The 15,534-nt window shown below is 46.6% G+C and overlaps 1 protein-coding gene across 2 annotated transcripts in view; it reads left to right on the top strand.

Moving 5' to 3' along the window:
* The first annotated feature begins 9,248 nt into the window (after nt 1–9,248).
* MAMDC2 (MAM domain containing 2) overlaps nt 9,249–15,534 on the top strand; it is a 188,703-nt gene continuing 182,417 nt past the window's right edge. The window contains exon 1 of one of the 2 annotated variants that reach the window (XM_077249067.1): nt 9,249–10,337. In XM_077249067.1, the coding sequence (XP_077105182.1) occupies nt 10,295–10,337 (43 nt within the window). In that variant the 5' untranslated portion in view covers nt 9,249–10,294. The remainder of the gene's footprint in view (nt 10,338–15,534) is intronic. The other variant, XM_077249066.1, reaches the window with a different exon arrangement.

The following is a 15,534-nucleotide window of genomic DNA, read 5'->3' as shown; positions in this document are numbered from 1 at the left end:
CTGTCTGACTTCCCTTGTTTGTCTGGTTAGTGTGTTCCTATACATTTCAGCTTCCTACTACCCTGGGTGGGTGAGGGGACAGATCAGGGTAGATATAGTAGCAGTAGAGTAGCTACCAGGTGAGCAGAGGGTGCGGTCACTCTGGGCTCCATGCTCAGGGGGGCCCACCATGGGGTGTCCCCGGAGCTGCGCTACCCTTAACTAAATTGGAGTAAACAGTAAGCTGATAAGGTTAAGCCAAGGCTGCACAGCATGCAGCTCCCTGCCAGCTCCCTTTTCCCTATGCTCAGATATACTTACATCACTGTTGCGCTGGGAGCTAGGGGAGCGCTCGTCATCCCAAAGCCCCAATGTGCAGTGGAGTGATGAGGTCGCACACTGCTGACCTCATCACTCTGCTGCTGTGATCACTGAGCCACAGAGGTGGCTAGGACGTGTCATGCTTGCATATTATGGGGCAATGGGGAAAATTGTGAGTGGGCGCAGCATGGAGGTGGATGGACTATATGGAGAAGTGTTGGGACGGTATGGAGAGGAGGGAGAATGGGGGGGCAATATGGAGGCATGGGGGGGAACAATTTGGAGAAGTGGGGAATGGGAGAGCTGGGGGGGTATGGAGAAATGGGAGCATGGGAGGACCATATGGAGAAGTGGGTGTTCAATATGAAGAAGTGACCATACTGTATGGAGAGGTGGGAGTGTAGCGGACAATATGAGGAAACAGGATGGAGAATTGGGAGTGTCTGAGGACCATTTGGAGAAGTGGGAGTGTGGGGGATTGTATGGAATAGTGGGGGCACATTATGGTGAAGTGGGAGTGTGGGGGACAATATGGAGGAGTGGGAGGATTTTGTCAAATGATAAATTAAACATGGCAGATTAGAGTATGTGTGTTTTCCTGAGTATGTGTTTTCCTATGCGTGTGAGCATTCATGTGTGTTTTCCCAAGTGTGAGTGTGCATGTGTGTTTTCCCATGTGTCTGAGCGTGCATGTATGTGTTTTCCTATGTGTGTGAGCGTGCATGAGTTTTCCTATGTGTGTGAACATGCATGTGTGTGTTTTTCTACGTGTGTGAGCGTGCATGTGTTTCTTTTGCAATGTGTGCTAATGTGCATGTGTGTGAGCATGCATGTGTGTCTTTTGCAATGTGTGTGAGCATGCATGTGTGTCTTTTTCAGTGTGTGAGCGTACATGTGTGTGTCTTTTCCAATGTGTGTGAGCGTGCATGTGTGTTTTCATGTGTGTGTAAGCGTGTATGTGTGTGTATTTTCTAATGTGTGCGTGTGTTTTGCAGTGTGGTTGAGCATGCATGTGTGTCTTTTGCAATGTGGGTGAGCGTGCATGTGTGTGTCTTTTGCAATGTGTGTGAACATACATGTGTGTGTGTTTACCAATGTGTGTATGTTTTGCAATGTGTTTTCATGTTTGTGTGAGCGTGCATGTGTTTGCATTTTCCAATGTGTGCGTGTGTTTTGCAGTGTGGGTGAGCGTGCATGTGTGTGTCTTTTCCAATGTGTGTGTGTTGCAGTGTGTGTGTGTGAGCGTGCATGTGTGTGTCTTTTGCAGTGTGTGTGAACATGCACGTGTATGTCTTTTCCAATGTTTGTGTGTTTTGTAATGTGTGTGAGGGTGCATGTGTGTTTTCATATATTTGTGTGTGTGGGAAGCCCATAATTTCACTTTAAAATATCACACATGTAATGTATATATCAATCCCAGCATACCCTATCTGGTGGATACACGTCGGCCCAGGTATATCCCATGTGGTGGATACTTGTCGGCCCCGGCGTGTATAATATGGTGCTGTGTGTATATTAGATAGTGTGGCCTCTATACTATACACAAAGGCATATCTCTACACTATATAATATACACATCGCTCTATACCATGCTTTATAACAGTATATAGTGTAGAGCTCTGTATACTGTATGGTGTAGACTCCCCTCTACAAATTATATACACAGGCGCAGCACCCACTAAATAACTATATCACAGCTCCACAGGACATACTACAACATAGTCAACTTATTAGTATAGTACACAGGGCCGTATTTAGAGTTTCTGCTGCCCTAGGCACTTTTAGTGCTGCCTCCCCCTTTGGTGAGTATGACACTATCGGCAGTGACTTTGGCAAGAATCGCTGATGTGAAAGTCGCCTTTTGCAGCAGATCGGGCAGTTTTTCTGCATGTGCCGCGTAACGGATCACTTACGGCAACACTGCGTTCGGCCTCATTCATTCCCTATGGGATTTGCGGCACTTGCCATGATCTGGCAAATGCGGTACCATACCTCCCAACTTTTGAAGAAGGAAAGGAGGTATAAAGTTTGCGGCGCGCGTAGTGCGCCGCTGCAAATTTTAGGCCATGCCTCTGACCACACCCATTTCACAACTAGTCACACCCATATCCACGTCCCAACCACAGCCATTTAGCACTGCTGATCACACTGTTTTATATACAATAATTATAAACAAAAAAAATATGGCCACAGTGCTCCATACTGTATAATGGCCACACATGATGCTCAATACTGTATAACGGCCACATATGATGCTCAATACTGTATAATGACCCCCCCCTCCTGTATGCATGGCTCATATTCCCCCTCCTGTATGCATGGCTCATATTGCCCCTCCTGTATGCATGGCTCATATTCCCCCCCCTGAATGCATGGCTCATATTGCCCCTCCTGTATGCATGGCTCATATTCCCCCTCCTGTATGCATGGCTCATATTCCCCCCCGTATGCATGGCTCATATTCCCCCCCGTATGCATGGCTCATATTCCCCCCCTGTATGCATGGTTCATATTCCCCACTGTATGCATGGCTCATATTCCCCCTCCTGTATGCATGGCTCATATTCCCCCCCCCGTATGCATGGCTCATATTCCCCCCCGTATGCATGGCTCATATTGCCCCTCCTGTATGCATGGCTCATATTGCCCCTCCTGTATGCATGGCTCATATTCCCCCTCCTGTATGCATGGCTCATATTCCCCCCCCCCGTATGCATGGCTCATATTCCCCCTCCTGTATGCATGGCTCATATTCCCCCCGTATGCATGGCTCATATCCCCCCCCTGTATGCATGGCTCATATTCCCCCTCCTGTATGCAAGGCTCATATTGCCCCTCCTGTATGCATGGCTCATATTCCCCCTCCTGTATGCATGGCTCATATTCCCCCCCCGTATGCATGGCTCATATTCCCCCCCCCGTATGCATGGCTCATATTCCCCCTCCTGTATGCATGGCTCATATTCCCCCCTGTATGCATGGTTCATATTCCCCCCTGTATGCATGGCTCATATTCCCCCTCCTGTATGCATGGCTCATATTCTCCCCCTGTATGCATGGCTCATATTCCCCCCCTGTATGCATGGCTCATATTCCCCCCCTGTATGCATGGCTCACATTTCCCCCCCCCTGTATGCATGGCTCATATTCCCCCCGCTGTATGCATGGCTCATATTCCCCCTCCTGTATGCATGGCTCATATTCCCCCCCCGTATGCATGGCTCATATTCCCCCCCCCGTATGCATGGCTCATATTCCCCCTCCTGTATGCATGGCTCATATTCCCCCCCTGTATGCATGGTTCATATTCCCCCCTGTATGCATGGCTCATATTCCCCCTCCTGTATGCATGGCTCATATTCTCCCCCTGTATGCATGGCTCATATTCCCCCCCTGTATGCATGGCTCATATTCCCCCCCTGTATGCATGGCTCACATTTCCCCCCCCCTGTATGCATGGCTCATATTCCCCCCGCTGTATGCATGGCTCATATTCCCCCTCCTGTATGCATGGCTCATATTCCCCCCTGTATGCATTGCTCATATCCCTCCCCCTGTATGCATGGCTCATATTCCCCCCCTGTATGCATGGCTCATATTCACCCCCCCTCCTGTATGCATGGCTCATATTCCTCTTCCCCCTCCTGTATGCATGGCTCATATTCACCCCCCTGTATGCATGGCTCATATTTCACCCCCCCTGTATGCATGGCTCATATCCCCCCGTATGCATGGCTCATATTCACCCCCCCTCCTGTATGCATGGCTCATATTCCCCCCCGTATGCATGGCTCATATTTCACCCCCCCCTGTATGCATGGCTCATATTTCCCCCCCTGTATGCATGGCTCATATTTCCCCCCCCCCCTGTATGCATGGCTCATATTTCCTCCCCCCTGTATGCATGGCTCATATTCACCCCCCTCCTGTATGCATGGCTCATATTCCCCCCCTGTATGCATGGCTCATATTTCCCCCCCCTGTATGCATGGCTCATATTTCCCCCCTGTATGCATGGCTCATATTTCTCCCCCCCTGTATGCATGGGTCATATTCACCCCCCTCCTGTATGCATGGCTCATATTCCCCCCCTGTATGCATGGCTCATATTTCCCCCCCCTGTATGCATGGCTCATATTTCCCCCCTGTATGCATGGCTCATATTTCTCCCCCCCTGTATGCATGGGTCATATTCACCCCCCCCCCTGTATGCATGGCTCATATTCACCCCCCTCCTGTATGCATGGCTCATATTCCCCCCCTGTATGCATGGCTCATATTTCCCCCCCCTGTATGCATGGCTCATATTTCCCCCCTGTATGCATGGCTCATATTTCTCCCCCCCTGTATGCATGGGTCATATTCACCCCCCCTCCTGTATGCATGGCTCATATTCCCCCTCCTGTATGCATGGCTCATATTGCCCCTCCTGTATGCATGGCTCATATTCCCCCCCCTGAATGCATGGCTCATATTGCCCCTCCTGTATGCATGGCTCATATTCCCCCTCCTGTATGCATGGCTCATATTCCCCCCCGTATGCATGGCTCATATTCCCCCCCGTATGCATGGCTCATATTCCCCCCCTGTATGCATGGTTCATATTCCCCACTGTATGCATGGCTCATATTCCCCCTCCTGTATGCATGGCTCATATTCCCCCCCCCGTATGCATGGCTCATATTCCCCCCCGTATGCATGGCTCATATTGCCCCTCCTGTATGCATGGCTCATATTGCCCCTCCTGTATGCATGGCTCATATTCCCCCTCCTGTATGCATGGCTCATATTCCCCCCCCCCGTATGCATGGCTCATATTCCCCCTCCTGTATGCATGGCTCATATTCCCCCCGTATGCATGGCTCATATCCCCCCCCTGTATGCATGGCTCATATTCCCCCTCCTGTATGCAAGGCTCATATTGCCCCTCCTGTATGCATGGCTCATATTCCCCCTCCTGTATGCATGGCTCATATTCCCCCCCCGTATGCATGGCTCATATTCCCCCCCCCGTATGCATGGCTCATATTCCCCCTCCTGTATGCATGGCTCATATTCCCCCCTGTATGCATGGTTCATATTCCCCCCTGTATGCATGGCTCATATTCCCCCTCCTGTATGCATGGCTCATATTCTCCCCCTGTATGCATGGCTCATATTCCCCCCCTGTATGCATGGCTCATATTCCCCCCCTGTATGCATGGCTCACATTTCCCCCCCCCTGTATGCATGGCTCATATTCCCCCCGCTGTATGCATGGCTCATATTCCCCCTCCTGTATGCATGGCTCATATTCCCCCCCCGTATGCATGGCTCATATTCCCCCCCCCGTATGCATGGCTCATATTCCCCCTCCTGTATGCATGGCTCATATTCCCCCCCTGTATGCATGGTTCATATTCCCCCCTGTATGCATGGCTCATATTCCCCCTCCTGTATGCATGGCTCATATTCTCCCCCTGTATGCATGGCTCATATTCCCCCCCTGTATGCATGGCTCATATTCCCCCCCTGTATGCATGGCTCACATTTCCCCCCCCCTGTATGCATGGCTCATATTCCCCCCGCTGTATGCATGGCTCATATTCCCCCTCCTGTATGCATGGCTCATATTCCCCCCTGTATGCATTGCTCATATCCCTCCCCCTGTATGCATGGCTCATATTCCCCCCCTGTATGCATGGCTCATATTCACCCCCCCTCCTGTATGCATGGCTCATATTCCTCTTCCCCCTCCTGTATGCATGGCTCATATTCACCCCCCTGTATGCATGGCTCATATTTCACCCCCCCTGTATGCATGGCTCATATCCCCCCGTATGCATGGCTCATATTCACCCCCCCTCCTGTATGCATGGCTCATATTCCCCCCCGTATGCATGGCTCATATTTCACCCCCCCCTGTATGCATGGCTCATATTTCCCCCCCTGTATGCATGGCTCATATTTCCCCCCCCCCCTGTATGCATGGCTCATATTTCCTCCCCCCTGTATGCATGGCTCATATTCACCCCCCTCCTGTATGCATGGCTCATATTCCCCCCCTGTATGCATGGCTCATATTTCCCCCCCCTGTATGCATGGCTCATATTTCCCCCCTGTATGCATGGCTCATATTTCTCCCCCCCTGTATGCATGGGTCATATTCACCCCCCCTCCTGTATGCATGGCTCATATTCCCCCCCCCCTGTTTGCATGGCTCATCTCTCCACCCCTCGCTCCCATCTTGCATGGCGCGGCTTACCGTCCTCCTTCATCCCCCCTCCCCTGTTCCCCCGTCCCTCATACTCACCTGCCCCACACCGCGCGGCCGCGCCGACATCCCTCTGGCTCTGTCCCGACTCCCGGCGCAGCGCCTTCTTCCTGCATGAGCGGTCATGTGATACCGCTAATTAAGGTCATGAATATGCGCATATTCATGACCTTAATGAGCGGTACCACGTGACCGCTCATGCAGGAGCGCTGCAGACGCCAAGACCAGGCATCGCTGGAGCAGGGTGAGTATCGTCTTCAAGGAGGGTGGGTGGGAGGCGGGCGGGCGGCCAGGGGGGGCGCGGGGGGGCGGTCGGTCGGGAGGTGACCCAGGACTTATGAAAAAAAAAAACAACAAACCTTGCTCAGGTGCCGCCCCCTGCATTGTCCCTGCCCTAGGCACGTGCCCTCAAGTGCCTAGTGGCAAATACGGCCCTGATAGTACACAACCACACACATATACACACTCTCTGCACAGTACCACTTCTCATGTCCTCTATACTGGGTATAATTCTTAGTATTTATATTAAGGCAATGTTCACACGTTCGGTATATGGTCAGTATTTTTAGATCAGTATCTGTAAATCAAAACCAGGAGCGGAACAATTAGAGGAAAAGTATAATAGAAAAACATCACCACTTCTGACTTTATCACCCACTGCTGGTTCTGGCTTACACATACTGTTGTGAAATACTGACCAAATACTCAACATGTGAACATGGCCTTATTCTGTATATATACACTGTTTATAGCGTATATACTTGTGTATAAGCTGAGATTTTAAGCACATTTTTTTGTGCTGAAACGCCCCCCTTCGGCTTATACACGAGTCATTGTCCAGAAAGCTGGAGGGGACGGGGAGCGGCAGAGCGGCGGCAGGAGCCGGCAGCTGTGACATCATGCTCACCCTCCTCACGCGGTCGCGGCATGTCCCTGCATCTCTGTTGTCCCGGCAGCTCTGCTCTCCTCTGCTCACGTGGTACAGCTCATTAAGGTAATGAATATGTACACGTCTCCACTCCCATAGGCATGGAGGGTGAGTATGACAGGGAAGGACAGGGGAAGACACGGAGCCAAGCATACAAGGGGGAGGACGGGAGAGGATGCCGAGCCATGCATACAAGGGGGAGGATGGGGGAGGATGCAGAGCCATGCATACAGGGGGAAGTTTGGGGGAGGAAGCAGAGCTATGCATACAAGGGGAAGGACGGGGGAGGACACGGAGCCATACATACAAGGGGAAGGATGGGGGAGGACGCAGAGCTATGCATACAAGGGGAAGGACGGGGGAGGACACGGAGCCATGCATAGAAGGTGAGGACAGGAGAGCCGTGCATACAACTAGGAGACGGGGGGGGGGAGCCACACATAGCAGGACAGGGATGAGGGGACAATGCATACCCGGCTAATACTCGAGTCAATAAGCTTACCCAGTTTTCCGTGGCAAAATTAGGTGCCTCAGCTTATGCTCGGGTCAGCTTATACTCGAGTATATACGGTATAAACTTCTCCTGTCTTGTTGTCGGAAAGGCTGCATTGCACTTCTGGATTGTCATTATTGGTTTGTTTTTTCTATTCCTATTGTCAAACAAAAATAAATCTTGGAAAACTTGTTTAAGTAATCCCCTCTCCTCAGGATATGGGATAACTAGCCAATTGCTGGAATCCCCATAATCCTGAGAACCGGAGCACTGAAGAGCACCAAGTAAATAGAGCTGTGGTCGATCCTGTGCACTGCGGCGCCATTCACATTTGACTCCTCAAATAACTCCTTTAAAGCACCACTCCAGCATTTTTTTATTGCCCCGTCTCATACTCCCCTTCCGTTGCCTTCATTGGTTTCCAGCGTCGCTCCAGTTCGTCTCCTGTGAAAAGTGACCTGCTCGCAGCTCTAGTGTTTCATGGAGGTCACTTTTCGGTACAAGTCTATGAGTACCTTGTCCTGGCCTCATAGACTTGTATTGAGAGCTTGTGATGTACGGTAACTTCTGACTTCCGTCTGTCAGAAGCTGCGCTTACAAAATGGCGCCGTGGGACCAGTGTGGTGCTGAAAAGCGGGGAAGGCGCAGGAGGGTGAGGATATCACTGGAGCTTACACTTAATGCGCTGAAGAACAAACCGCTGGAGTAAGTAAATAAAAATCCACTGATCTGGTGTGGGACGTGCTATAGTATGTGGGCTGGTTGGATTTGTGTGGCAGGACTGCTTTTTTGTCCCAGTCCGGCCCTGCTATTATATGTAGGATGTGCATAAGGCTGGTGTGCATGAGATGACCGTCATACGTAGGATGTGTATACGGTTGGTGTGTATGAGGTGACTGTTATATGTAGGATGTGTATACGGCTGGTGTGTATGAGGTGACTGTTATATGTAGGATGTGTATACGGTTGGTGAGTATGCGGTGACTGTTATATGTAGGATGTGTATACGGCTGGTGTGTATGAGGTGACTACTACTTGTAGGATGTGTATACGGCTGGTGTGTATGAGGTGACTGTTATATTTAGGATGTGTATACGGCTGGTGAGTATGCGGTGACTGTTATATGTAGGATGTGTATACGGCTGGTGTGTATGAGGTGACTGTTATATGTAGGATGTGTATACGGCTGGTGTGTATGAGGTGACTGTTATATTTAGGATGTGTATACGGCTGGTGAGTATGAGGTGACTGTTATATGTAGGATGTGTATACGGCTGGTGAGTATGAGGTGACGGTTATATGTAGGATGTGTATACGGCTGGTGTGTATGAGGTGACTGTTATATGTAGGATGTGTATACGGCTGGTGAGTATGAGGTGACTATATGTAGGATGTGTATACGGCTGGTGTGTATGAGGTGACTGTTATATGTAGGATGTGTATACGGCTGGTGTGTATGAGGTGACTGTTATATGTAGGATGTGTATACGGTTGGTGAGTATGCGGTGACTGTTATATGTAGGATGTGTATACGGCTGGTGTGTATGAGGTGACTGTTATATGTAGGATGTGTATACGGCTGGTGTGTATGAGGTGACCATATGTAGGATGTGTATACGGCTGGTGAGTATGCGGTGACTGTTATATGTAGGATGTGTTTACGGCTGGTGTGTATGAAGTGACTGTTATATGTAGGATGTGTGTACGGCTGGTGTGTATGAGGTGACTGGTATATGTAGGATGTGTATACAGCTGGTGTGTATGAGGTGACTGGTATATGTAGGATGTGTATACGGCTGGTGAGTATGAGGTGACTATATGTAGGATGTGTATACGGCTGGTGAGTATGAGGTGACTATATGTAGGATGTGTATACGGCTGGTGAGTATGAGATGACTATATGTAGGATGTGTATACGGCTGGTGAGTATGAGGTGACTATATGTAGGATGTGTATAGGGCTGTTGTGCATTAGGTGACTGTTATAAGTCGGCTGAATATAGCAGCGGTGTGCTCTCGGTGACTGTTATATGTGGGATGTGCACAGGACATATATATGACAGCCCAGCATGGCCAGGTTGGTGTCAGCACTGTTCCCTCACATGCTGTGCAGCAGTTTACACGTTGTGCCTGTGGTCTGTATGTCTGGAAGCTGTCAGGAGCAGCATGGGTTTCCTCCCTCCCCTGTAATCTTTGTCTTTGTCAGTTCACTCCACCTTCCCCTATCCCGCCTCCACATCCTCAGCCCATCCTAGAGGCTCTGACTGAAGCCCTCTGGACTAGGTGGTCTCAGTGGTACCTGCAGCTCAGCAAGAGAGACTATGCTGCTGCTCTGCCTCCCTGCACTGCTGCTGTGTGTGACAGGTAAGTGCTGCACCCTGGGGAGTGTGCTGAAAGAAAAGTCTAGAAAGGAGCTGAAGTGAAGGACATGAGGTGATGGGAACTAAAGATGTGCAGCTGCTACAGAGCTGAGGGCCAGGAGGAACTGGTACTGAGCACACGTGACTGCGGATCTATGCTAGCTGCTGTACAATCCATCATTAGCTATGCATCTATAGCTAGCAGTAAAGCAATAGAGGCCACTCCAAAAGACAGTTATGGTGAAAAAAAGCATCTTGGGTGAATAAACCACATATGTTTCATCATAATTTTCTTTTTGGAACGCTGCCTAATATTTTGCCTTTATAGAGGAAAGCAATTTGTGAGTCACCTGAATGAGTCAACTGTTGAATGTGCTGTCATCCCTTTCTTTTTCTTCCTTACTTTTTGTCTTTCTTTCCTTTCTTTTTCTCTCTTCTTTCTTTTTCTCTCGTTCTTTCTCTATTTTTCTCTCTATTTTTCTCTCTTTTTCTCTTTCTTTCTTTCCTTTCTTTTTCTCTCGTTCTTTCTCTCTTTTTCTTTCTTTCTTACTCTCTTTTTCTCTCTTTCTCTCGCTCTTTCTTTTTCTCTCTTTTTTCTCTCTAGCTCTTTCTTTTTCTCTCTTTACTGTCTTTCCTTCATTTTCCCTCTCTTATTTTCGCCCTCTTTTTCTCTCTTTTCTTTCTTTGCTTTCTTTCGTTTTCTTTCTTTTTCTCTCTTTTTCTTTCTTTTTCTCTTTCTCTCTTTTTCTCTCTCTTTATTCTCTATCTCTTTTTCTCTCTTTTCTTTCTTTACTTTCATTTTATCTCTTTCTTTTTCTCTTTCTTTCGTTTTCTCTCTTTCTTTCTCTCACTTATTCTTTCTTTTTCTCTCTTTTTCTTTTCATAGTAGTTGCAGCACCCACAGGAAATCAATAAATCACACACTTGCAGAGGACTGACAGCACTCTGAGTTTGTGTTATGGCATTGTTACAGTAAACTTGGAAAAAGCTTCTAGTCCCTGCCAAACCTTAGATCTAGGTCTCTGCTTACGGATTACAATGGACAGTAAAAGAATTGGATGAAGCGTGCTAAGAAAGCTATAAGCGGCGCTAGCCCTATACATACCGCAGACAGTAAGCCATGCTTCCGATGAATCTTTCATCACTCCTTGTAGCTGAATGGCACTACATTTTGTTTGAGCTGTAATATGCTGCTGACACATAGGGAAACATTCACTTTAAGAATCTGTCAAGATCTAGCTGAGGAACCCAAAACAGAGGAACCATACGTGATTAAAGTGTTTGTAGCTGTAGCTTAAGGTTGTGCTTCCCAGGAAGTAATTAATTAGATGATACTACTAATATTAGTAATAATTATAAAAATGACAATAATCTATATTACTAGAAGCAGTATGTACGCATTATTATGCAAGCAACTTACTACTGCAATTCACAATGGGGATGAGACACTTAAAGGGTTAGTCTCAACATGTGTCTTTAAGGGTTCACAGCCTATAGTCCCCTCACTTTCTTGCTGGGGGGGACACGCCCCATTGAATGACAGCTCTGTTTGAGCAGTATCATCCTTCTGCAAACTTGAATGTACTGCAATGACACTTGCTCCTTTGCTTGCTCTTTAATCTGCAGAGTACCCTAATTAAAATATAAAAATGGATACTCACCTCCCCCAACAATGCCATTCCTGCAGTGTCAACACCATTGTTCCCAGGGAGTGATTTGACATTGTTGTGTCATGTACAGGCTGCAGCCAATGAGAGGCCGCTGTTTGACTGCAGCTGATTAATATTCTGCTAAGGCCGACGTCCGCTCTGCGACTGCTCAATAACTGTAGCCTGCATGTGACACAATGTCACATCACTTTCTGGGAACAGTGGCTCCGACATCGCCAAAATGGCGCAACTGTGGGAGGTGTGAATATATATATTTTTTTTAATTGAAGTACTGAATTGATTAAGCAGGCGTTGTCCAGTAGTGGAAAAGGAGGCAGGAGAGAGGTGGCTGGGAACTCATGAGTTAACTCCTCAGCCTGTAATGTAGCAACTGCACATGTGTGGACAGGCTCTGGGCATTGTCTCCTTGGCAACACGCTGTAAACAATGAATGACAGCAAATTTAAAAGCCAAGTCAACTGCAAATTTGCTTATTTTCATGCTGTTTCATTAATTGTACACATTTCAGAATGTGAGAATAACCCATTAAGTGAGGAGACACGTCACCATAACCTAACAAATTCCTTTATAAATGGGATCTCTAGGGACCATTGATGTTCGCTGTGTGATGGATATAAATAGAAACCACAATGCAGATATGATCAGAACATAGAGATATATAAAGTATTGTATGCTTGAATAATAGTTATTGGCACTGTATTAAACACAGAGACCAAAAGGTATTACCTGTAAGGATATTTGGTTATAACAGTATGAATCCATTGGCCCAAAAAAGCTAGTAATAATTTTGTAATATTTCCAGGATTTCATTTGTTATATTCAGGCTTAACATAGTAGTCCAGTGTTTGTTTTTAATATCTCGATAGCTGGAGCTATCATAAAAAAACAAAAACAAATATCATATACTCTCTAGTTAAATTCCATATCAATCTAACACCACCACCCCATTGGCCCTGGCGGCCTTTGCTAGCTGTTCTACAGTAATGATGTTTCAACTCCTCCTATCTGACTGCTGCAATTACCGTAGTCATTGGCTTTGATGGTCACCAGACATTCATATTTTCTGAGACCATCATGTAGGAGCTGAAACATCATGGCAGCAGGACAGCTACCAAAGACCACTGGAAACATCAAAGCATCAGCACTGCAGTGAATGGGGATTTCTTAGGTAACTATAAATTATTTTTTATCACAACCTCTACTATTGACTAAAGATGAGTAAACTGATTCACAAGACCCTGGTCCAGCAGTCATATCAGTAAGGAAGCTCTGCGAACCACTGACCTGCCTTGGTGTTTCTTCTGATTAGTAGGCCTGGTAGAACGTCATGTGTGCATCCAAAAATGTAACATTGCATCAAGCCTGCAAATCAGAAAAGGTGGCAAGAATTCCAGCATACAGGAGGAAGTTTTCAGTGATCCCGTCCGGTGGGTAGGATCTCGTGACTTTATTCGCTCACCTCTAATATTGACCCATTTTTCAAAAATCTTGTACAACTCCTTAAAGGGAATGTGTTATGAAAAAATGATCTATTGTTTTAATCAGGTTTTGTTATTATTTAACAATTTTTTAAATGTTTTTTTTTCCATATCATGATCTTTATTAAAGGTAAAGTTAGAAAATGTATAATATTCACACTGGACACTGGGGCTATTTCAACCCCTTCAAGGCCTTGCCCTTTTTCAGTTTTGCGTTTTCGTTTTTCACTCCTATCCTTTCCCAAAGCCATAACTTTTTTATTTTTCCGTCAATATGGCCATGTGAGGGCTTGTTTTTTGTAGGACAAGTTGTACTTTTGAACAACAATGTCATGTACTAGAAACCGGGAAAAAAATTCCAAGTGCGGTGAAATTGCAAAAAAAGTGCAATCCCACACTTGTTTTTTTTGTTTGGATTTTTTGCTAGGTTCACTAAATGCTAAAACTAACCTTCTATTTTGATTCTCCAGGTCATTACGAGTTCATAGACACCAAACATGTCTAGGTTCTAAAACTAAGTGGTTAAAAAAAATCCAAACTTTGCTAAGAGAAAAAAAATTGCGCAATTTTCCTATACCCGCAGTTTCTCCATTTTTCGTTATCCGGGGTCGAGTGAGGGCTTATTTTTTGGATGCCGAGCTGACGTTTTTAGTGATACCATTTTGGTGCAGGTACGTTATTTTGATCGCCCTTTATTGCAATGTAATGCAATGTCATGGCGACCAAAAAAATTCTGGCATTTCAAATTTTTTTCTCGCTACGCCATTTAGAGATCAGGTTAATCCTTTTTTTTATTGATAGATCGGGCGATTCTGAACTCGGTGATACTAAATATGTGTAGGTTTAATTTTTTTATTGTTTTATTTTGAATGGGGTGAAAGGGGGGTGATTTAAACTTTTATATGTTTTTTATTTTTTCATATTTTTTAAACATTTTTTTATTACTTTTGCCATGCTTCAATAGCCTCCATGGGAGGCTTGAAGCTGGCACAACTCGATCGGCTCTGCTACATAGAAGCGATGCTCAGATTGCTCCTATGTAGTATATTTACTGCATTGCTATGAGCGCCGACCACAGGGTGGCGCTCACAGCAAGCCGGCATCAACAACCATAGAGGTCTCAAGGAGACTTCTGGTTGACATGCCAACGCACCGATGACCCCCCGATCACGTGACAGGGGTTAGCGATGCGCTCACTTCTGGCCCGATGGCCGGAAGCGCTAGTGAAATGCCGCTGTCAGATTATGACAGCGGCATTTAACTAGTTAATAGCAGTGGGTGAATCGCGATTCCACCCACCGCTATTGCGGGCACATGTCAGCTGTTCAAAACAGCTGACATGTCCCGGCTCTGATGCTGGCTCACCGCCGGAGCCGCATCAAAGCAGGGGATCTGACCTCCACAGTACTAGTACGGCAGAGGTCGGTAAGGGGTTGAACTAGTACTTCCTGATCTTTGAGGAAAAATACATGTACATTAGGAACAATAGAATGTATTGAAGCATTAAATGAGCATGTGCAAAGGTCAGTGTGAAGGGAGGGGGAGCTGGCTTAGGTGTGGCATCATCTACACCATGTTCCAAATTATTATGCAAATTGGATTTAAGTGTCATAAAGATTTAATTGTTTTGTTTTTTCAAATAAACTCATGGATGGTATTGTGTCTCAGGGCTCAATGGATCACTGAAATCAATGTTAAACACATGTGATAATTAGTTTTCCAGGTGATTCTAATGAAAGGAAAACTACTTAAAAATGATGTTCCACATTATTAAGCAAGCCACAGTTTTCAAGTAGCTGCCGAAAAGCATCAAATAGTGCAATGCCTTGGTCAAGGGATGAAAACATTAGATATTTCCTGAAAACTTAAGCATGATCATTGTACTGTTAAGAGATTTGTGGCTGAATCTGAGCACAGATGTGTTCGTGCTGATAAAGGCATAATGAGGAAGGTTTCTGGGAAGTTTTCAGGCAAGTACATCGGATTAAGAGAGCAGCTGTTAAAAAGCCATTACAAACCAACAAACAGATATTTGAAGCTGCTGGTGCCTCTG

Source organism: Ranitomeya variabilis, chromosome 1 (assembly GCF_051348905.1).
Source record: "Ranitomeya variabilis isolate aRanVar5 chromosome 1, aRanVar5.hap1, whole genome shotgun sequence".
Classification (NCBI taxonomy): Eukaryota; Metazoa; Chordata; class Amphibia; order Anura; family Dendrobatidae; genus Ranitomeya; species Ranitomeya variabilis.
This window is presented reverse-complemented; position numbering and strand designations above follow the sequence as displayed.